We start from the raw sequence: 25000 nt of genomic DNA, 5'->3' as shown, positions 1-25000 counted from the left end.
TAGCAGACTGTGGCATGCCTCCATTCCTAGAACATTCTTTACAGAGTTCATTTGTTACCATTACATATAAGGTACCTTTACTTGTAGATATAGGGATAATTAAGTGAAAACACTGTATATGCTGAAAAATAACAAAGGGCTGTGAGATGAGAGAAGTGTGGCAAGCTTCTTATCATATGACCAAATTTATAGAAGGTATATATTTCTATGTATACATCTATATACATATTTGTAATCTCTATCAACTCTATATCTTTTCTATATCTATCTGTCCATCTATCTATTTATCTGTCTGGATTGACAGCCTTTTTAAAGTTGGACATGTCTGTCTTTCTCTGTCCCTTCATTTCAGTTTGATTCCTTACTATTTGGAGATATTTAATAGTATGAGTTAAATGATTTTGGAAGACAAGGCATTTTTGTAGAAAGGTAAATTTTTTTCCAAACTGCATCTAACCAGTCTATTTGTTTATTAAATAATAAACAACTAAGTAAACAGACAATCAATTTTTTAAACAACAAAGCACTTGGGCAATCCATTGGGTCAATTAATTTTAATGCTTTTTAAAATGATAAATTCAAATGCAGCAATCTATAGGTATGCCAGTATGTTCTAAAAAAAAATCCAGAAATATTTTTGAAAATATTCACTGAATTCCTTTCTGCCATAATGTTTCTTTTTCATATTATAAAATTTGATATAATTAATCTGAAGATGTCAACATGGGGAAAAGAAAAGACAGCTATTTTTCCGTATTAAATATGAAGCTGTTTTTTTTTTTGAGAGAGGAATTAGTCACCTTGGATTTCTTTTTTTTTTTTTTCCTTCTAACCTCTTTTTCATTATTAATTTCTCCTTCCTTTATAACATAGAATTCCAGACTGGAAAAGTTTAAACTGCATTAAAAAAATAACTATTGAAATAAATTGTGAACAATGTCTATTAATCTTTTTCTGTTTTCAAAGACACATTGTCCCATAAATTTGTTCTAAAGCAGTATTTATATAAATACTTGCTTTTATTTACAGTAAAAGTGAATTGTTTTTTTCTAGGAAAGAAAATGATTGCTATTTCAAAGGTTGCAAACTTGGCAAGTTGACAAGTTGTTTGATTACATGCTGGTTAGTACAAGCAATGCCTCAAACAGTGTGAATGCCTCCGATCTGAGCATATAACTCAGGCTTCTGTACATATTTTCCTGTTCACCTCTCTTGCCATCCTCTTTCTATTACTTCACATTCTTTCTCTCTTTTTCTAGGGCTTTCTCCCTAGCTTTTCATTACTCTGTATTTTTCCTTCCTTCCTTCTTTCTCCTCTATATCTTTCTCTCTGTCCTCAAATTCTTTTTTTTTTTTTTTGCCTCTTTCATTCTTAGAACCTTAAAGAAAAAGGAAGTAATGGAAATGAAATTTTAGGCAAAGTACTTTCATTCTTTTCAGTTTAATGAATAATCTTTTAGTAATATCTAGATTTCTGGATTTCCTGGTATAAGTTTAATTGCTTGAAATAAGAAAATGTTTAAAGAAGAAGATAGAATACTAGGCTTATGATTCCTTCTTTCAGAGGACCTATCTATATAGCTATTTTTCTGGATATATATGCATATATATGTATATTTACATCTCTTATATGAGTTACTGCATGTTCTCATGTAGTAATATTTATTATATGTATTTTCTAATATTACATTATATATATATAATTGCATTTTATAAGTAAGTATATTCTACATATATGCTTTTTACTAGTTTAGATAACATTTATATGCACATTATTTCCAATTGTTTTATCTTTATTATTTGATCACTCTTTCAAGTCATTTTAAAAGGCTTTTTACTTATAGCACTATGATATGGATGAGATTTTTAATTATGAACTATTGAGAACACTGCCATGTAATTGTTTATTTTTAACTATATGAGCTAAAGATCAAAGGTCTTAGTGTAATACATAGGAGGTGTGGGACACGAAGTTGGAGTTTGATGAAATCTGATGCCTCTGGAAAGCTAGTGTTTAAATTTTGTGCTACTTTAATATTATGATTAAATATTTATATAATATAGAAACGATATATAAAATGATTGATCATCAGTGCTGAAGCGTTTATAAAAGATGACATATAGTTGTGAAGTCGGTTAACAGACACTTGGTTATGACCATTCTTTCCCTCTCTCTCTCTCTGTTTTCTGCAAGGTGCCTGTGTCAGTGGCCATGATGACTCCCCAGGTGATCACCCCTCAGCAAATGCAACAGATCCTTCAGCAACAAGTCCTGTCTCCTCAGCAGCTCCAAGCCCTTCTCCAGCAGCAGCAGGCAGTCATGCTGCAGCAGGTAATGTGGGTTACCTTCTTTGGTGTTCTCACATGACTCGGAAGGTGCGCACTAATATTGACAGTGTAAATGGGCATATTTGAAAATTCAGTCTCCCTTTGAAGGGACAACCTATCACCAGGCTAGAACATAAATGTAACCTTTCCATTGCAGAACTTACAAGAAAATTTAGATTCGTTAGTGTTTTTTTAAATTCATTAAAGTCTAGAATAAGAGCAGAGAAAGGTACAAATTAAAAAGAATAAATCAATATTTAAAGATTCAAATGTTTAGGTACATTTGGTTTATAGACTTGGAAACAAAAATGCAAAAATACTTACATAATTGTTTCTTTTAAAACTCCTAACACTTTAGCACTCCTTTTAGTCCACATAAGTATGAAGTTTGAACTGACCACTTTGTTAAAATGGAGAAAGTAGCATCTCAAATTTTCCTTTTCAAAATATACTTACCATTTAGAAAGAACAGAATTTACTTTAGAATAAAATTAGGCAACTAAGACACAAATTTATGAAATTTATCTTTTTTAAATACCAGAGATAGTGTTCCTAATATGTACCTTATTGGAGCCTCATGTGTATCTAAAGTAAACTTTATGTTATATACTTACGTATCATATAGAAAAAAAATGTGCTTTACCTGAATTTTTATATATTTAATTACTTTGCTGTTTTCTATGATGATGACTACAGGCCAGCCACTTGTTTATCTGACATTGTTCTGAACATCTGTTGGATTAAACTTTTTCCAATAAGAATTGAGCAACATGATTTTATGTAGCTAAATTTTGATTCTTTCAGGTGGTAGAGTATGAACTATTTTTATATGCCAGTAGGATTTCAGATATAATAATTTAGGGTATTGATTTGGCTCTGGCCCTTTAGGATACAGATTTTCTATACCCTTTTGTTTAGGAAATTTTGGATTCTGGATTGGAAAATTTCAGAGCTGCCTTGGAAAAAAATGTATGTAGAGCTGTCTTTTTGAATCCAATGCATAAATTTTTTTTGTTGTTTTTATGAGGTGAATCTTAATGGATACTCTACCATATGCCAGTCTAGAAGAGTTTAGGAGATTTATAATACATGCAACTTTTGCCTTTATTTATTAAAGTCAAAATGGTTTATTCAGCAACAACTACAAGAGTTTTACAAGAAACAGCAAGAGCAGTTACATCTTCAGCTTTTGCAGCAGCAGCAACAGCAGCAGCAGCAACAACAGCAGCAGCAGCAACAGCAGCAGCAGCAGCAACAGCAGCAGCAGCAGCAACAACAGCAGCAGCAGCAACAGCAGCAGCAGCAGCAGCATCCTGGGAAGCAAGTAAAAGAGGTAGGATCTGCTTATCTCATTGATATATACAGTTTGAGGTTGAGAAGGGGCTTTGAGAGGCAGGAGTAGTCTTAGATGTTCCTATAACAAGGCTCTTGCTGTCAAAGATGCAGTATTATATATTTTTACTGAGCTTAATACCAGTGACAGTAGAACTCTCAGGCTGTCCTTTTTTGTAGCATGGGACTTGAGAGTTACAATCCAATGCTGCTGTCGTCTAATGTTCACTAATGAATCACAGTGTACAAAGAGCAAGCTGTGTGGTGGACAAAGTACTGATTATCTTGTATTCACTGAGAATCTAAGTTGGTGAGGGAACCTTATTTTTCTCAGTGGTGCAGCTCAGAGAACATGCAGGCAAATTTAGCCTATTGTGGGGGGTGGGGAAACTAGGGGACAAACTGGTTGAGCAGATTTCAAAGTCACGGGCCCCTGATTAATGAACTGCTACTGTAGGTTTGGAGTGTCGAGCGGAAAGTTACAGTTTGATATGCTCATAAATCAACCTGACAAGCTAGCTTCTCGGGCCTAGCTTGCACTTGTCAGCAAACTGCATCAAATATAAACATAATACAAACAAAACATGTTGAAGTAGTTAAATTGATCAGCAGGTATCAGAGCTGTTGTCTTCAAGCTGCCCATTATGCAAACGTACAGGAAACAGTTTTGACCTCCTGAGGCTTTGTTTCTGTTTGGATTTGTGAATAGAATTTCAGACAGCCATCAACTACAGAATAGAAATTGCTCCCTTATTTCTCCGGAGGCTTTGGGCAATCCACATGACTTGCTCCATTATGCAGTCTGTTTTCCAGTGAGCGCATCAGAAGTTTCTCTTTTCCCCAAACTAAAAAGGAAAGGTCTTCCACAGTAGCTTGTCTTTCTCTGAAGTGTGACTGCCATCTCATACCCTCCCGAGTCCAAAGAACTCTGGTTTGTCTTGTAATGCCTCACAAAATTGGAAGTTATACTTTTCCTTATAATAAGGGCACTTTTGTGCCTTGAACATAATTCTGCCTTTAATATATTCCAACAAGAGGAGAGGAAGACAGAGAGCTGACAGGCCTGTGCTATGAAGGCTACATCCCAGTTTACTAATAGATCACTAGAGACCACATTTGTGGACCTCTGCAGATCAAACTTATTCAGTTGGGGAAAAAAAAGAGTGTTGTAGAAGTTGACTGTTTCTATAAAGTGTTATTCTTTAGATCCAGATAAATTTATTATCATCTGCAATAAGCTGATTTAAAAAAAAATGAATTTTTGTTACATACTGTTTCTAGACCTTGTTCCGTACTCTTTGAATGCAAGTTCCTTGGTGTTCTGCTGCTGTTTAATATTTGAAAGACAAGTAACTGAAAATCTAGAACTTGTTCCCATTCTTCCCCTGAACTTTGACCGTGGGATGACCAAAAAGTCAGCCAGGCAGTGAAAGCAGTATGCATTTCTGTGAATGAGAACTGTTTGTGCAGACGTGTTCTCTGCTGTTTACTGGGTTGGGTTTTCTGACACCACCAGCAGCAGCAGCAGCAGCAGCAGTTGGCAGCCCAGCAGCTTGTCTTCCAGCAGCAGCTTCTCCAGATGCAACAACTCCAGCAGCAGCAGCATCTGCTTAGCCTTCAGCGTCAGGGACTCATGTCCATCCCACCTGGCCAGGCGGCACTTCCTGTCCAGTCGCTGCCTCAAGGTACATACAAAATGATGTGCACACTTCATTTCAAATCTTACGCTTTCTACCATTTCATGGCCTGTCTACCTTATACCTTGAGAAATTTTGTTTTTATGACCTTCAAGTTTATTATTAAAACATGATTGTTAACATGGTTGCCTGACCCATTTTCTTGAGGCTCAGAAATTTTACTATATACTGCTTTCAAGTGTGTAGTAAAACTGCTTTCAAGAGTTTTGTTGGATATTAAATGTGTATTTATTAGTCTTATGGGCAGAAAATAATTTATAAGGGCAACACAATTCAAGCACTATTGAATATACAGAAGGATCTGCAGGGAATTGGATTACTGGGAAGGCTGACAGCACTCCATTTAACATAAGTGAGCTGATAGGAGTTTTGGTGGACAACTGATTAAGAAAAAGATAAAAGTTCCTAATGTTCAAGCTGAAATCTCCACATATAAAAGAGAGGCTTTCTGTATTTCTACAGAGGACATTCCAAATTATGCTTTGTGGAACCCCATCCTATGTCATGGGATCATATTGCTTCTCTTTTCTCTAAAATAATATTGCCTATTTATGTACTGTACATTATAGTTTTAAAAAGCTGCCAACAGTATTCTTATTTGGTATTCTATAAGAAAACTTAGGATGTACTCTGATAATGCAATTGTATATATGCATTATTCCAAACTTTTGGGAAATGGAAAGAGTTCTAAGTAAAAAAAAAAGGGAAAGAAAAATAATGGTAAATAACCCTTTGTGCTAAAATTCTCAATTCGGGTAAAAGTCATATATCATTAAACTTCATAAAAGAATATTCTAATTTGCTTTTGGATTTTGTTGAAACAAACATTAATCCAAATGAACTTTAATTCAAGTTAATTGTATTTGTCACATCACATTGTAGTAGTATTTGCTGGACATTTTGCTTACTCTATAGGACAAACTGAAGAAATTCAAGAATATCGTGATAATGTTTTCTCTTTCTATTTATCAAATTAATGTCTCCTTGGCTTATGTTTCCCAGATTTTCTTTTTCACTTGACTTTTAATCTTGTAATGCACATGATTGAAGCACTCCTAGGAAATAAAAAGGTAAAGTTTAAACAACAAAAGAAAAAGCAGTAAACCCACTTTTCTGAGTTACTCTAAAGAGAATTGGAATAAAGCATTGTATTATCATAGCAATGAATGTTCTGTTCACAAAGTATTGTTCTGTGGAAAAATAAATACAATTTGAGGACAAATGAAGATATAAAAGTTAAAAAAGATAAGAGTTTATAAATTAAGTCACTGTAACATAGATTTCTTTGATAAAAACTATGCTAAAACAGATGCAATAAGTATCTTATTAATTTTTTCAGTAAAATTAAATGAAATCTGTATTTAGATCTACTTATATGAGAATCTGCTCAATATAAAAGCATGATCTACTACAACCTAATTTTAGTAAAACCATTCAAACATTTCAAGAAGGTTTAATATGTGTTCATATAAAAACAATGTAACTTATTTAAAATGTATTTGTTAAAGTACATTCTTCTAAAACAAGCAAAAAATATCTCTCTGAACAATAAGATTTATTATGATATAACCATTCTAATAGTCATCATGCTGAGCTTTCTTTTGATAGAATTATCATTTCCCTCTTCTATTTTTTCCCTCCATAAGATATATGAGAGATAAAATGCACAGGATGGAGAACATATAGGAAAAGAAAGTAAATCTGAAAACATCTGGGTTTGAGCAGAAAATCTATATTTTAAGCAAAAAAAGATGAAATCACTAAAACCCGTTTCCATTAAGAAAGGTGAAAAAATCTACTCAAATAGATTTTTTCGAGTAAATGTAGAGCCAAAAATGTAGTTGGCTCACTTATCAAAGTTCTTTTTGGTGCCCTGTAAACCACACAAACTGGAGTCATCATCGTATTTTTCACCATTTAGATGATTAAATGAGAAAAGTTTCATTATGGAGACCCATCAGTCAAACACAGAGTGTGTCAGACACACCAGTCATAGTAAAGGAACATGATGTTATCATACTATGCTGGAATCCCAAAACTAGAGTGGGAAAAAGTAAAGAAGCAATCATTGGATAATGAATCATTTTTGCCTTAGTACTGGTTATTTCAGGTAAAAGTATTTTGACTATTTTTATTATCAGTTTTTAGTTCACTTTGCACCAGGTTTTTGGTTGCTGATTCATTGGCCATGAAAAATAACCATATGAAAACCAAGTGGGATTAATATGTAATGACAGAAGATGTTCTTATTGTGTCTTTAAAAATACTCCATATTTGGGCTGGGTGTAGTAGGTCATGCCTGTAATCCTAGCACTTTGGGAGACTGAAGTAGTAGGATTACTTTAGGCCAAGAGTTTAAGACCAGCCTGGGCAACATAGCAAAATCTCATCTCTACAAAAAATAAATAAATAAATTAGCCAGGCATGGTGGTACATGCTGACAGTCCCAGCTACTCAGGAGGCTGAGGCAGGAGGATCCCTTGAGCCTAGGCATTGGAGGTCTCAGTGAGCTATGATTGCAACACTGCATGCTAGTCTGGGCAACAGTGCAAGACCCTGTCTCAAAAAAAAAGCCGTATTTTATTTATTACCCTAATTTAACACAAGTTCTTCAGGTTACTTTTAAAGTTACAGCTCCTTAAAATATGTTTAAAAAAGGTGTATCAATCAGAAATAACACAGTGAGACCTCCATCTCCAAAAAGAAAAAATCAGAAGTAACAAAATTATAATAATTTTTGTAAAGTAGCATATTTACAAACCTTTTTCCTAAAGTTATATAATGTATTTTATCATCTTAACAAAATTATTTAAAATATTAAGTCATTAATATTACTATAATATTGGATTTTAATATAAAATAGGCAATTAAGTTACCATCTCTACGTATGTGTATAGTTTGCATATAGAGTGACAGGAGGTGTACACAGAAGTCAAAAAAGGATGGATTTGTAGTTCAATTTCAAATAATATACTGATTATAAATCCATTTACTATGTAGATAGTATAGTTTGTATATCAACTAACAATTAAATTTAGTGACATATCTTAATCACCTAATATCATTATCTCTGGTTAGGAAATAGGAAATTATACATGCACTTTAAACTTTGATGTTTTTAACATCAGATAAAAGGTTGTGTATCCCAATATGCAATATATGCACAGGTTTACTATGACTATATGGACTGACATATATGTGGTGATAATTTTATTTCACTCCAAATTTGTACATATTTTTGAATTTATAAGTTATTTAAAGTATAAGATTTTTATTATCAACCCAAAAAACCAAACAGGAAATGCTAGATTCCAGATGGCATTCTTTTGAACAGATAAGCTTATAGAACTAGATGAGCTTGGAATCAGAAAACTGTTGAGTAGTAAAGAAAATGAAATATGATGAAATAAAATATAATAATGCCATTTAGGGGGAGTTAGGAATGTGCTGAAGATAATCTTCGGCCTGTTTTCAGGCAAAATCATCTATTTGGCTTGGATTTCGTTCTCGGTTTATGGAAGTCTAAATAGCCATATGCCTACTTATGACATTCTGGATCTTTTACTTAATCGATGATCATTTGCTTACATAGATTACTATTGTATATAATCATAGTAACAGCACCAGCAATATGAACAATGCATGTCATGCAGAATTATTATTACCATCATAGTATTCTTTTTCAAATACCAGAAAGTTTTGGATTTGAAACGTGGAGGAAAAAACTCCTTTGGGACTTCATATGCTAAATCTCCATCAGTGACATGAAGTTTAAATGTACATTTATTATTCCAATAGTAAAACTCTGCAATGCTACTTGTGGATATACCATTAATTTCATGTATAAAAACTAACTTGTAAGTAATTAAATACAGGGAAAAATTGAATATGTTTTTGAGAAAATGTAAATAAGATAGAAAGATTGAAATTAAATTGTATCAAAATCTCATTGTAGAATTATTTTGTGAAATAGCATGTATAACAGTAAAATGGATTTAATTACATATAGTTCATGAGTCTTTTTAAGAAGTTATATTTGGCAATTCTTTATATCTTGAGAGAAAGACTCAAAAGCAAAATGTCAACTTTGCCACATTAAAATATCAGGGTGAGGAAAACAAAAAAACTATTGTTTTTGTAATAGAATATCAAACTTTAAAATTTCAGCCTCTAAAAAATGTAGTAATAAAGTCATAATGGGACATATCATTTATATCCCCATGTCCCAGAAGTCTCCTTTTTGGTGGAGACATTTATTATCTTTGGTCTCAGTGTCATTCAACTACCTATTTTTACTCCCTGTAATTTGGTATTTGGACAAAATGTGTATTTAATACATCTCTCATTAGACATATATGTTACAGATGGGCATTGTATCTGTAAGTGCTTGTAGGCCGCTAGTCAAATATAAATCCGTATGTTAGGTCTGATAAATTATAAATGAATACAGAGATCTCTGAAGGATACTCTAGAAACTGGACTTTCTTCTGGAGAAGAGAACTGGGACCCAGAGATTAGGGCTGGTAGGGAAATTTACTTTACCGTTCTCTGTGGTTCAATTATTCTGGCCATGTGTGTATACTACTTTTTCAAAAAGATGAAAAGTGAAAAGTACATGATAATATCTTAATAATTCAAATTCAAGTATTAAACATCAATTTGGTGTAACAAAGTAGATGTGATACAAATACTTCTGCCACAATTCACTTTTACTACTTTTAATTATAAGTAACTAGCAAATAAGCAGAATACCATTAAATAAATAATTTAAAGTTCATGGTACTTTAATCTTATTACATAAAAATTATTTAACATTAAATAGTTAATTACTGGCATAGAAAAAGGACATTGAAAGAGTCTTTTTTTTTTGAGTGTGAAAAAGCTGTTAATGTGGTTTTTACTAATAAGTGAAACCACTGAAAGTTTGAAACCTTGTATGCCCTAAGAATGTATAATCTAGATGTATTATCAAATGTATTATCAAATTTTAATTAATTAATTAATTCTTAGCACAGTGTTTGGCACCTTGTAGTTACTCCACAAACTCCAAATGCAGGATTAAAGAATTGTTATTAAATTGCTTTACCTGTGGTAGAATATGCAATCTGATTATGGATTTACCCTTTTCTTCCCTCAGCTCCTATCAAACAAACCTTTTAATGCTTACTTACTGGCAGTGAATAAGCATAAGCCCAAGTTATCCAAAAGTAGAATGGGGCTTCTCAATATTTTTTAGTCATGAAATTTAAAAATTACATAATTACAAAACTTTTTGGCACTCATAATATATATATCTTTGAAATAAGTTATTAGGAGAAACTGAATAATCTGCACGTAAGATAAAAGTTGACTGTTAACCTGTAATGGTCTAGTTCACTGATTTCCAGTGTGTTTGCCAGTACACTGGTGTTCTGGCCAAACTTAAAAACTCTGTTAAGTAATATTCTTTGAGCTTGCACTGACTGCAGGCCCTCTTCATAGACACTGGGGATACAGCAATAAAGAAAACAGACAAAAATCCCTACCGTCATCAAACATACATTTTAGGGTAGAAGACAAGCAACAAATAAGTTAAGTAAAATACATAATGGTGAGTGCTAAGGAGAAAAAAACAAAGATAAGGATAGGAAAAAATGAAGCAACAATAGGAAATGGCAGAAGTTGAACTTTTAGACAGGGTGGCCCGGGTAAGGAGTCCTGAGAAGGTGACGTGTGAGTAATGACCTGAAAATGTGAGGGAGCTGCAATGGATTAGCCCCAGAGCAAGTCACTTAACTTTTCTGTGCCTTAGTGTCCTCATCTCTAAAATGAGGCTAGTAATAGCAGTAATAATAATAATGGTTTGGGGTGTTAGATTAGTTATCATGTGTGAAGTACTTAGAACAATGCTTGGCATGAAGCACCATATAAGCATTGGTTAAATAAAACAGAGATTAAGAAAACTACAAGAGGAGTCAGTTGGGGCTGGGTGAAGGAACTGTATAAACAGGAACTTAGTTTGAACACGTGAGGTTTGAGAAACTTGGTAAGGTTACATGGAAATATCAGATAGAAAGATTGTAGTTTTTTAAAGAGGGTTATGGGCTGGAAATCAGTTGGTGAATCCTAAGCCTATACCTGGTATTCAAATCTGATGTGAATTTGTGTAATTGTAAAAAGAGTTTGTTGGAGTTTTCTTTCTCCAATATATCTGAAAAACACTGAGTTAAAGAAGATTCAAGTTTTCTTTGTTACTAGACAGACATCTCAGAACTGTTTCACATGAATAATGAGCCTCCGAGATAGAGACCACAAACCTCTTAGGTTAGCAGCATTTAGAAGACTCCTGTTACATAGAACACTGTTTAGGGAATAATGAACTTGTTATATTACTGCCTGAAAAATAACCTAAATTAATTTTTGCAAACCATCAAGCCTTCAAAACTCATAAACTTTTAAAGTTGTACCAAATTGATTGGCTAGTTGTTTCATATTTATAGTTTTACATCTATAGAAAAGACCTGAGCAATTACGCAAGAACAAGGTAATAGTTTTCTGTTTAAAATTTCCCCCCCAAAATTATCTGCACATTGGAATCACCTGTGCAGTTTCAAAAACTACATGTGTCTGTATCCACATGTCCCCAGGTAATTCTAATACGCAGATACTTATGGAAACCACAGCTGCTAAGAGAAATCTCTTTTTGACCTCTTTAATTCTCTGCCCCTTATCTGTAATGTTTGAAAACAATTTTCTCATGCTTTTAATTAAGAAACATTATTTGGATTATTTGAACAGGTTATTTATTTATCAGATCTTTACTGAGGGCCTACTACTAAGTGCCTAGAGCATTTGTTATCACTGCAATAGCATGGTGAGATCACTAAGTTTCAATACAAATGAATGGCATCATACAAATCTGCTTTTGTAAGTGAATACTGAGACTAACTAAATTAATAAAATCCCAAAAGTAAGTTATTAATAATATCATTAACTGGAATAGTCACTAGAAACATCTGAGTTTTTAGATGAGATCTAAAATGATATAACTATTCCATCTATGTTAGAAGCAACTAGTACCATTTATAATTCTTTAGACATTGGTCTTATATGGTAACAATGCTCATAAATAGTATGCCCTGTAAGAGTCTAAAACTTCCATGTGAGAACCAACTTGTCTTTGAGAACTGTAAGACTGCTATAATCAGTGAAATCAACAAATATTTATCACATGTTGGACACTGTTAAAGGCACTGGAGATATACCAGTAAAATAAGAAATCCCTACTCTTATAAACCTTAAATTGTAGCGGAGGCAGACTGGTGATAACAAGAAATAGAGAGAGAGAGAGAGAGAGAGAGATAAAGTGGTATCAGAAACTGATAAATTCTCTAAAGAAAAACAAAATAGGGTAAGGAGTTAAGTAAGGAATGCCAGAAGGCAGGGTGGGGAGGGGCTGTGGTTCATAGTGTGGTCAAAGACTTCTCAGAGGACGTGACCTTTGAACCATCTAAGTGAAGGGAAGGAGGAAGCCATGAGAAGACTAAACACAAGAGTAGCCCAGACTGTGGGAACAAACCAGAGCAAAGGCTGGAAAGGGAGCAAATGTTTGTTTCATTCAAGAAGCAGCAGAAGGCTAATGTTATAACAGGATGAAATGTGAAGAGAGAGCAATAGATGAGGTCAGAGAAACAGGTAAGAACCAGATAATAAAGTAGCACCTCAAAGTCCATAGTAAGGGTTGTTTTTGTTTGTTTGTTGTTTTTTTCTTGTTTCGTTTACTTCTAAGTGTTTTCAAAAGCCTTTGGAGGCTTTGCCTGGAAAGCAAAGACATGACCTAATTTAAATTTAAAGAGAGAATTTTTGGCTGCTATATGAAGAGTAAATTCATATATTCAAGGTCAGATAATAGCAAGAAGAGAGTTGGAAAGCTTTAGCTGTGGTCCAGGCAGGAGTTGGCAATAGAGCAGAGAGGCAGCAAGTGAAATGGAGAGAGTTCTGAGCAGAAAATATGATGGCATCAAGTAAAAGGATTGGCTGATGGAGTTTTGCTCTTAGGATATCTAACATATACTCAAAAGTAATCAAAAAGCTATAGTCAGAAAATTTCAGAATTCTAGGTTAAAGCAATAATTAATGATCTTTATATAAAAATTGTTTCCTATGTAACAGATAATTCTTTATAAAGCTCCTCTCTTTTTTATAGAAAAAAATAACTGTAAAGAACTTGGAAACCTGAACTATGTTGTCTTTTCTTTAGTCTCAGGCTGTGTCTTAAAATCTTGAGGAGCCAGACTCACTGAAATGATAGCTTTCAGTAAAACTACCTATGTGAAATTGTGATAGGCACAGCAATTTAAGGTTACTGTGATGAATAATTTGACCAAAAATATATTTGAAACAGTGAGAATTTTTCTGTTGCTATTGGCTACTTACCACTATGTCTAGACCAGTGATTTTTCCACTTGCAGGGTTGGGGGTGACCATCATACTCTGTTATCTTGCCCTTTCCCTGCTGCCTGTTCCAACAAGCCCTACCCTATTGACTGATCAACATTACTATAGCATCTTAGGTAGATGCATGGCTGGCTTGGGGAGGGGTAGTTTGAGTTGCACTTCCATATTTCTATTAGATGTTGTAAATGTACATAGTAATAAAGAATGAAGATTTTGGAGCCACAGGGCATTTGGTTTGAATTCTGTCCACTGGTTATAAATTGAGTGATTTGGGGCAACATATTTAATCTTTCTGAGCCTCCTTGTAAACTATAATGATTCCTAACCTCAAGTGAGGTTAACTGAAGTTAAATAAATCTCTTCTGTAAAATATACAAGATTCCTAACCTCAGATGAGGTTAACCAAGATTATGACTGTAAAGCACCAGAATATAGTAAATGCTCAACAAATGATAGCAATTATAATTGTAGTTTCATTTTCCCTTATATGTCTTAATTCAGTAGTTTTAATATTTTCTTAATATAGTATTTTAAGAGCAAAGGTACTCAAGTCAGGCTGCCTGGATTTAAAGGACAACTTCAGCATGTATAAGCTTTGTGAACACATTTTTTGAAACTCTCTCTCCCTTTGTTTCTTTACCTATAAATTGGTTAAACTGAAAATACCAACTCTATTAGTTGGTAGTGAGGATTAAAGAACATAAAATGTATAAAGAACATACCGAGTACTTGGCACATATAAGTACTATTTGGTAAGTCCAATATTATAAACAATAGTTTCTCAATGTCTTATTTCAAAATTATAGTTAAAAACTAATGTAATATGCCTGACTTTTCTATTGTTGTGTAAATCAAGTAAATTTGTATAATCTGAACCAGAAATTGTTTAAAATGAGTAGTTGATTTATTCTCTCAGTCATAAATGAAGGAGAATTTTAGATATTCTCTCCTTAAGTGATCAATGTAGGAAAGCATATTGGTTTATTCTGGAATTTGAGGAAGTTAAATTCAATTATTTAGTTTACCTCTCTGAGAAAGATCAAAATAACCAGATAATTGTCAAATCTCTTTTTCTTTTGAGTTGTGTTCACTATTTTTCCCTGACATTTTTGTTTTCCTCCTTATATTTTTTTCATATCTTTTGATGTGTAGTTTTTGATATCTATTTCTCTTTCAGTTCCTCTCTGATTAAAAACAAAACTTAATGCTAACAATAAGTAAAAGCTACTGTTAAAAATTGAATAGTTCAGTTTTCAAACAGAACTTGCAGGGTTTTTTTCCTATTAATCCTTGATATTATTCCCAGTACTATTTTCAAATTGATAGTCTTTAGCAAATAAGCAATTATTCAAGAGAAAAGCTATGATGCTGACAGCACAAAAGTGATTTTTATTGTATGTTAATTAATGCTAGTAATATCACTTTTGTTGTTGTTATGAATACATTAATAACACTAGGTTTGTTATATGAACTTTACCTTGTTACTTTAGTGGGACCTTCTTTCATTTTTATAGCTGGCTTAAGTCCTGCTGAGATTCAGCAATTATGGAAAGAAGTGACTGGAGTTCACAGTATGGAAGACAATGGCATTAAACATGGAGGGCTGGACCTCACTACTAACAATTCCTCCTCGACTACCTCCTCCACCACTTCCAAAGCATCACCACCAATAACTCATCATTCCATAGTGAATGGACAGTCTTCAGTTTTAAATGCAAGGCGAGACAGGTAAATCTCATGAGCTTTATTCTATATTTATCTATCATCAGGTTTTATTCTTACCATTGATAAAACTGAAAACAACTTGTAGTGAACAAGGATGAAACATGTAGAACAACAGCTTAAAAGCAATCTTTGGATTATTTGTCTTATATATTCTTTTTTATTGGGAGTTTACCTGAAGATTTTTATTTTTTCATAAGCACATAAGGAATGATTGTATCACTATATTTTTCTGACTAAGATGTTATGATTAACCTGTTTGTTATAAGAACATTTTACTGTTTTTCAAGGTAAAAATCAGTTCTGTAATTCCAAATAATTAAAGATGCATACATGTAACCCTTAATATGTTTCAAACAGAAGGTTAGAAATCAGAAAATAGATGTACATAAATATATAAACAGAGGCATAATAAACCAGAAGATAGAAAATCTGGTTTGCCTTTTTTATTGTGGCATGATGGAATTTGTAAGTACATAAAAATAAACTGACATTGGTAATTTTCTAAATAAATTTGACTAAAAATTCTTACAGAAAAATTATTTGGCTTCAGTTAGCAACATGAAATGAATTATGTTAGATAATTTTTAACTTACTATTTTATTTTAGTTGTGTAAAAACTGCCATTGTAAAAGGAACACCCATTTACTTTTGTCCATTAAGTTCCATTTATTTAGACATATTGCTATGTAATCAAGTCCTTTAAAGTAATTTTCATAGACTATATAAACTAAAATATTGCTCAATATAAAAAATAGCTCTTTTTAAAAGATGAAATGTAAGCGTAAAATTTCTTAAGAGAGTGGCTTAGGTTTATATTATATTTAGATCCAAACTTCATATGTAAGAGTAGTGGATTGATACTGTTCTATTATGTAATATGAATATCTACCTTGGTGCAACAAATTCTTTGTCATAAACAAATATTTTTCAAAGAAACATATTTAATTATAGTACAGTTTAAAATAGAACACTATAATTTGGTGATGTTTCTGGCCTTTATTTGAGTATTATAGAAAATTTTTCTTGTTAGCTTTTATTATGAAATGGTATGCTTTTAAATGTTTTCACACTGCTGTTTTAATTGAGATTAATTTGATGATTATACTATATTTCAGAAGTGGGTTGATTTCTGCAGGATCTCTCTGACATAATACTCACTTATCTACAAGTCTTCAATAATTATACAAGGATATAGTTAATGAATATTGTTCCAAAGTAGAATTTTTTTAATCAACTGTAACTAGTAGAAATATATGATTCACACATAAATATTAAACATTTAAATGATCCTAAAGGTCCATCTCTTCTTTAAAAAGAGCATTTCAAAAATCTTATGGTCCTATTATTTTCTTAAAAATACCGTTTTCTTTTCACTTGACCACATATGAATATATATTTTTTATTTAGAGGCAAAATGTTACATTAAGGTCATATGGCAGGATTAGCATATGGTATTATACAGTCCTCTAAGTTTTTCATCCTTTATTAACAGTCATCTTTGGCTCTATTTCTCCTCTAATTGGAACATCATCTAGCCTTGGCAGTTGAACTATTCAATAGAACGATTAAATTTTTCTGACTGCTCTGAGCTGAATTGACCTGTTTTGACCTGTTTGTCACTGATCGTAACCTGACAGGCGCTAGCAGCCTGCAACGATTATGGCTTTTTGAGATGTATCTGACGTCGTGTTCTTTTGCTATAGCTCGTCACATGAGGAGACTGGGGCCTCTCACACTCTCTATGGCCATGGAGTTTGCAAATGGCCAGGCTGTGAAAGCATTTGTGAAGATTTTGGACAGTTTTTAAAGTAGGTTTTTTACTTTTTCAGGGGGGAGGGTTGGATTATATGGGAGTTTTAGGTGCATTGTTGTAAATAAACAAAATATGAAGAGGGAAAATAAAACATACTTTAAGATTTCCGTGTGTTCCAAAAAGTGGATTAGTAAAGTCAGGCTAAGAAGGTTAACACATCATCTTCATCTTTTCATGAAAATATTTTAAAAATCATTCAATAAAGATTTTGGAATAAATAAAAAATATTAGCCTATAATAATATTTAATTAATCATTGGGAGACATGTTTATAAGATAGAATTTTCTTAAATTTCAACTTTCTAAGTAATATTACCTAAGTAGTCATAAAATATATAATTTAAACAAACATATTTTGCAGGTTTATTTTTCTAATTGCAGACTTTACATTCCTTACTATAAATAATGATATTTAATATATACATTTACCAAAAAGAATAAAAAAATGAGTTAATAGTGGCTAAAATTTAAAGAAATAACTACATCCTGTTCACGTTGTTACTTTTGCCCTTAGAAACATAAAGAAACAAACATAGTTATATGTTTGTATAATAGATTAAATGGCTTCTCTAGCTTCATATCAAAACTTTGTGTATCTTCAATTTTCTCATATAATGATATTTTATTTTTAAATATTCTTAAAGGGTTCTTATTCAAGTGAGAATATCCGTCTTTCATGAAACATTTTCCATGCACAATTGTGGTACACAAGAAATCTAAACAGAGAGTTACAGCCAGGTCTGTGGAGATGAGTAACTTCACAGGCTGAGACTCTTATGTTGTCATGGTGCAGCTAACAGGGTGAATGAACTGTTTCATGCTTCATCAACAATTAAGTTAATTAGCTCATTTGAAATTGCACTGCTTTGTTGCCAGGATGTTGGCAGAAACATCAAAAAGATGTGTTTACAAATGGAAGACTGACTACAGGGTATAGAGCAAAAGCACTTTAACAACAAGGCACAAGTACTTGGCATCATAGTAACTTTATAACTGAATTACAGTAAGACTTCCACAAAAATTTTTTAACCATATATCGTATCTTATAACCAATTAAGAGAAAATTTGCTTCATATACTGCTATGGCTCTTTGTAAATGGCCTTAAATAAAAATTTGCACTTCTGTTTTACCAAAACAGTTGTAAACTGCCATTTCACTGGGTATGAAACTGATTATGCTGTTCTAAGCAAAGAGAATATTTAAAAATGTTAGGTAACTTTGCTAAAGTTTTCCTCTCTAACAAAATTGTTAAAACAAAGACAGAATATAGGAATATTACTTATTATAACAACTAATGTCATATTTCTTCATTTTGATATATTAGTCCTTCTCAATATATTATATTATTTCTTGTCATTGAGTTTAGAGGACTGTTGTCACTGTCTTTTAAGAATGGTAACTTTAGCCATTGAACTAGCCCACTCACCATGAATTTTATTGCTCCAAATTGTTCTTTCTGATGAAATTCAGAATAAATCTTTAGGAAAAAGTACCTATCTTTCTTTCAGTATGATTCATTTATAACATAAGGAAAGGAGCATTTTTATTTGTTCAAATATTTATTGTTTTGTTACTAGCAAGCAGATGAATCTAAACCCTCATTTTACCCTCTAGAGTCCTTTTTCATATTCATGCCAGTGTTTTTTAAAAACTGAAGAAATTACAATTAAAAAGGCATTTCCTTTTAATTAAATATCAACTTTGGTTCCAACGACTGACCATTTTTCCAACCCATTAACTTTATAGGGATGACAAAACTAATGACAGTAGATTTAAAGGCCTTTATTTTTAGTCCATTTTTGTTTTGATATGCTTTGATTTTCCTCTGATGCAAAGATCTGTGATAAATTCTGTTAATAGAGCTAATGTCAGGATACTATACTGAAATGAAATATTAATTAGACATATTTTCCATACTGGTATTGTCTTCTTTAAAATGTGTGAGAAATTTAATAAAACATTTTATTAAATGAATCAATTTCAGTTATTCAGTAAAAAAGTTTATTTAGCATCTGTGTGGGAAATTAAATGACATCACCACTTATACAAATTTTCTCAGAAAGAAGACTACTTTGCCTTTGTAATAATAGAGAAAATTGAAGGTTTGGAAGAAAAAAAATGACAGACAAGTCTAAAAGCTGTGGAAAGTTTTTAGTTCTTACTTTCTTGTTTATTCATTCTCCCAGAATTTCATATCAGGTGTTTACTATAAAAGTTTTTTCAGAAAATATTATTGTGGCATTTTTAGTTCTTTAGCATTAGAAAGGAATTTTACAGCTTCAGCTTTAATTTGGTATCATATAACTTATACAATGGTTTAAAATAAAAGGAAACCATACATTATTACTATTTAGCCTGCATATGTTAAATAACAAAGAATATTAGAAAATATATTGAGTCCCAAATTATTTTTCTCACATTACATCCCAAAACAAACTGGAAGAATCCCTCTATTTTTGCCCAGGACAGATGAAAAGTTACTATAGGACAATTGTTTATGTGTAACATATATATATATTCTTATGTATTATATATTTATATATTATATGTTCTTACTCTTTTATACTTTAACATTCAATTAAGGTATTATTTTCTATCAGATTAAAAAAATTAAGACGAAGATAGAAACTGGGTTTATATCACCAAGATGAAAGGAGAAAATACAAGACAAAGAAGGAAGTACACGGTAAAAAAGTGTTTAGGACAATTTTTGAGTTCTACTGTAGAGTAGGTGTTGACAGAAGCCAACTATTTTTCTGACCACTAATTGAGAATCTCACTCTAGTGAGATTAAAAGCATTTAATACTAGTTCTTCATTACTGTCTTATAGATGTCAAAATGTAATAACATCTGACAAAACTTTAGAGTAGTTTGTCTGCAAAATTATCATTCCATTGGAACTAAGTCAGGTTGAATATAGATGGATTGACTTTTAGTGCTTAAGCCAAAAGGTTTACAATATAACATTCCATTTAGCAGACAAGTGTTCTTGAACCTGCATGTGCAGATGCCAGCACGCAAGACATGGTCCGAGATACAAAGGTGGAAATACTCTCCTTTAAGAAAGGCAGAATGGTTAGCGCCCATAAAAACATCAGTATATTAAAGATTAATTAGTTGATAGACATAAATGAATGAAGTTGATTACAGGCTAAATTTTTAAGGCTTGATGCTTAAAGGACAACAGAAAACATCGTGGAAACAGAATCATTTATTTAATGGAAATTTGTTATCTTTTTTATCGCAGCTATCCACTCTAAAAATTATGCTCTTACTTAGTGTGTATTGTCTATTTCTTTGTCTTGACTAGGCAGCATGGCTACAAAATTATGACCTCAAGAAGGCATTCTTTGAACTTGTCAGAATGTTGTTTCTTTTGGTGACAGTGCCCCCATCTCTCAAAACTAAGGCATCTCACATAATCAGCTAAATGAATAGTGACAGCTAACATTTTGTATTTAAACTCCTGTCAGTGTTTAAACATAAAAAGCTTGATGCAAAATAAATCAAACACCAGTGATATGCAAGTGAAACATTTTGTTAAAACAGTCTCTGACATACTTGGATTTAAATCTGATCCCTTTTTAGCTTATAAAATGTTATAACTTTAAATGAATTTGAAAAATCTAGAGGCTAAAATTGAATCACTAATCTGGAGTGTATATAATTGAAGTTACCACATGCATTTATAACCATAAAAGCTTTGTTAAAGAGAATTGTGCATTAAATAAATTGGAAGGATCCTTTCCTACTTTTTGTCTTCCTGAAATGCTTGCTTAATTGTTTTTAGAAAGAATTCGACTGCCTATTTACATTTTTTTCTAGTTCCCACTACCTACCTAGCACACCAATTCAATGCGGTTTTGAAAGAACGTCAGTCGACCACATCATTTATTCCATTTTGAAAACAAAAATCAATATACCTATAAAGTGACCCATAAATTAGAACTGGCTCACACAATGTTTGTTCAGTGCTGCCTTTCTGAAGGCACCCTTTGCATTTTTTCATCACCTCTCTGTTTGAACTGCAGTCTCGGTAAGAGGCTCATTAGGGGACATTAGGGACTGGAGCTAACCAGAATTCCAGAGCTTGCTTTGCTCTTATTAATGCATAGTAGAGTAGAATGCATTTAAATATTTCATAGGCATTCAGTAATTTGTGTGTAATCGCCTTGTTAGCAGACCAGTAGAAGTAGAACAGGCCTGTGAAATGGTGTTAGTGATTGCATGGGTAATTTACAGACCTTTGCCATCAGAAAGAGTATTATTGTTGGCTAGTATGAAGCTGTGAAATAGAACTAGCAATAAGTAAAAAAAGAAACTTAATAAAGGTTTTGTAACAAGCATCTTCAGGGATAACAACCCCACTTGGTCCTTTTGAAGCAGCCATAATTTATGACATAGGCAATATATCAAATGCATAAAATAGTATTATGGGGCATTCATATGAAAAGGGTATTTGCAACATTAGTTCCAACTTCCTGCAAGGGACATGATTAAATGATTAATGAAATGTCCCTTTGCATATGCATTTTGAAACAGCAATTAGGCACTGACTGAGAAAATCCACCAATCCTCTCATTTTTCAGTATTATCTCATTCTTGATTTATAAATCATAGAGAATTTTTGAACAGCAATATGTAGTACCTGAGATAGTTATAAAAACATAAAAGAGAATAATTTGGGCACAAAATAGTCATAAATACATAAATTCATAATTTAATGTTAATACTTAGCCTATTTATTTAGTCTTATTGCATTGTATTTATATCTGACACTATTTCTGTACTTTGATTGGCATAATTAAGTAGGGGGAATGAATAGGCACTATTATTTTACATATCACTGGTAAACAATAGCGAGGAAAGGAGAAGGGAGATGTGGCAGAGGTATGTATGTGTTTTTCAAGTTCTCAGTAATCCACTGGAGGCTGTTCTATAAATGATCATTGAAGGGCTGCAAGCTAGCCTATAATTACAGGAAAGAAAGTGGCAGCTCTGGCATTTCATAACTATGTGTCCTCGAAAAGTGCTTTGTGAGTTTGTCACCAATGATAATTTAGATAGAGGCTCATTACTGAACATCACAACACTTTAAAAACCTTTCGCCTTCATACAGGAGAATAAAGGACTATTTTAATGGCAAGGTTCTTTTGTGTTCCACTGAAAAATTCAATCAAGACAAAACCTCATTGACTATTATTGTAGTCTACAGTCTCTATTCTAATAAAAGCTGCATAGATAAATTGAATAGGTCTCTAAGACCCAAGTATATAATGCAAACATTTTGTACTTTTTTTTTAATTCTTTAGATATAAGATAATGATTATCACTAAGAAGTAAACAAGTATAAAAATTTTTTTAAAAAGTGATTTCATACAAAAATAAATATGCTAAATCTACGTTTTCTTGTGAAACTGTGTATTCTGCTTATCTTTCTTGCCCCATTTACACCCTAGTCTTTGTGTATAGCCAAAGCAGTTTTAAAAAGATGCATCATTTACACTGATGTGAGATAAATATGTTTGTGTTATCCAACAAGCTTACAGTGAAAAAAAATCTTAAAAAAACACAGCAATATTAAGCTGTAAGAATACATAGATTATTGTATTATGCTGATAGAAAAATGTTGTCTTATTAATTAGGAATTGGTGACACTTTACACCATAAGCTAACCTCTGGTTTACTCCAACATTCTATGCCTTCCTTCAGAGAGCATGAGTGAATTCTAGTCCTTGTTACAGTTAGGTTCACAGCAGAGCTTACAGCAGACAGGTATAGTGGAAGTGCCTCTCCTGAGCTCTAGCCACACTCTTCCAGCGTGACCTTATCCACCTAGCTATTTTAGTCCACAGTTTCTCTTCAACCAAGACTGACATTGTGCCAAGATACATGGAGGTTTTGTTGTTATGATCAGTGAGGAAGGATTAAAACAAACTGGTTTAATTTATCAAGGAATGAGACAGAGCAGAACAAAGGTTTCTGATTGCTGAACCTAGATCTAACAGCTAAACCTACCTGTTTACAAATTAGTTCTTTCTCAGCAACATCATTTTAATTATTTTTCATATGTTTCACATGTCTGTCTATATTTTTTTGCTTATTATTAACTTCAAGAAATATATGTACATAATTTGGGTACAAAAACATTTGTTGAATTCAGTATACTGAGGGCTATAATAAACTTTTTAGACTATTATACCATTCTAAATGATACCTGAGCCCACATGGGTAAATATATAAATTCTTATTCAGCTTTGTGAATATTTTGCTCAATATGCCATTTCACTTATATGTGTTGATGAGAACATCTCTTAAATTACTGCCTTAGTTTGTCCATTGGTGAAATAGACACAACAAAGGATACTGAATTACTTGAAGATTACTTTTTTAATTTGAGGAGGCATCAAAGACATTATTTATTGCAAGATACATATTATTGAATATTTTCATGTCCATTGGCGATGCTGCACTACTAAATTACTTTTGGTGTATTAACATAATCACTAAAGAGATCTCTTTAAACACTATATCACTATAATAATAGACAAATACATATTCAAGATTAGAGTAAGATCATTAGAATGACTTACCCGTCACGATTTTTGTTTAAGTATAGGCTAGATGTCTCCCAATTAAGATTCTAGATACGAAGTGTCAATCTTATGATTTTGATTATCAGAAACTTCAATGCAGTTTATTTATTAGTAGCACCAAATCATCATTCTTCCTAAATATTGTTGTTTTCATGGGATTTGTGATCTTCACCTAATTAATACCACATTCCTGTAAAATAAGACATTGCTCACTAAAATACATAACAAGAATAGCAACTGTTTTTAATAGAAATGAAATAGAAAATCACCTTTGTTCTCTTCAGAATTACTTTTGGTTTATATATTTGTCAGGTACTCTTTTTTTTTAAAAAAAAGGCATAAGAATATGATTTCTACTAAAACTCTTTAAATGGTCCGGGAAATATTTTATGTAATAACAGATAAGCTTAGAGACAATTACATTTTATGCCATTTAAAGAGTTTCTTTATATTACATAAATACTTTTCACGAAATACATAAACATATTTAACTTTTTTATGGATGTAAACATTTAGCTTTTTCCTGGTTTCAAGACATTCTGTTTTCCCACTGCAGAAAAGCATACAACTTCAGTGTAGTGTTTTTTATATGTACCACTGAGATAGACATTACTTAACATTCCTTTTTGTTTTGTGTTTGTTTAGGCACCTTAACAATGAACATGCATTGGATGACCGCAGCACCGCCCAGTGTCGAGTGCAGATGCAGGTGGTGCAGCAGTTAGAAATACAGGTTTGTCCAATGCTTACTTAATGGACTCTTCTCAGATTTCTGATGTGTTAAATGGAGTACTGAGCAGATTCTAGATCTTTTAAGCTACATCTTATTGTCTCAGTAACACAATGATTAATAGAGATACATAGAATTTAGATTGTTTTTAACAGTGGCAATGATTGATAACTCAGGATGGATTGCTATAGGTTAACGTACTTATCACTTAAATTTATATAACCTTTAGACTACATCATATACATTCAGATATCCTCAAGCTCTCAAATTTAAGTTTTTCCCAATGTAGGCTAGAACAAACTCCCAACTGATATGATTTTATTACAGAGACAGTTTTTACAC

General features: G+C 32.3%; 1 protein-coding gene across 2 annotated transcripts in view; it reads left to right on the top strand.

The window, feature by feature from the left end:
• FOXP2 (forkhead box P2) overlaps positions 1–25000 on the top strand; it is a 240636-nt gene that overhangs the window by 179921 nt on the left and 35715 nt on the right. For both annotated transcript variants that reach the window (XM_045564484.1, XM_045564482.1), the window contains 6 exons: positions 2195–2332; positions 3464–3670; positions 5177–5345; positions 15308–15521; positions 17222–17326; positions 24574–24661. In XM_045564484.1, coding sequence (XP_045420440.1) covers positions 2195–2332; positions 3464–3670; positions 5177–5345; positions 15308–15521; positions 17222–17326; positions 24574–24661 — 921 coding nt within the window. The remainder of the gene's footprint in view (positions 1–2194; positions 2333–3463; positions 3671–5176; positions 5346–15307; positions 15522–17221; positions 17327–24573; positions 24662–25000) is intronic.

The sequence above is a fragment of the Lemur catta genome, chromosome 11 (assembly GCF_020740605.2).
Source record: "Lemur catta isolate mLemCat1 chromosome 11, mLemCat1.pri, whole genome shotgun sequence".
Taxonomy (NCBI): domain Eukaryota; kingdom Metazoa; phylum Chordata; class Mammalia; order Primates; family Lemuridae; genus Lemur; species Lemur catta.
This window is presented reverse-complemented; position numbering and strand designations above follow the sequence as displayed.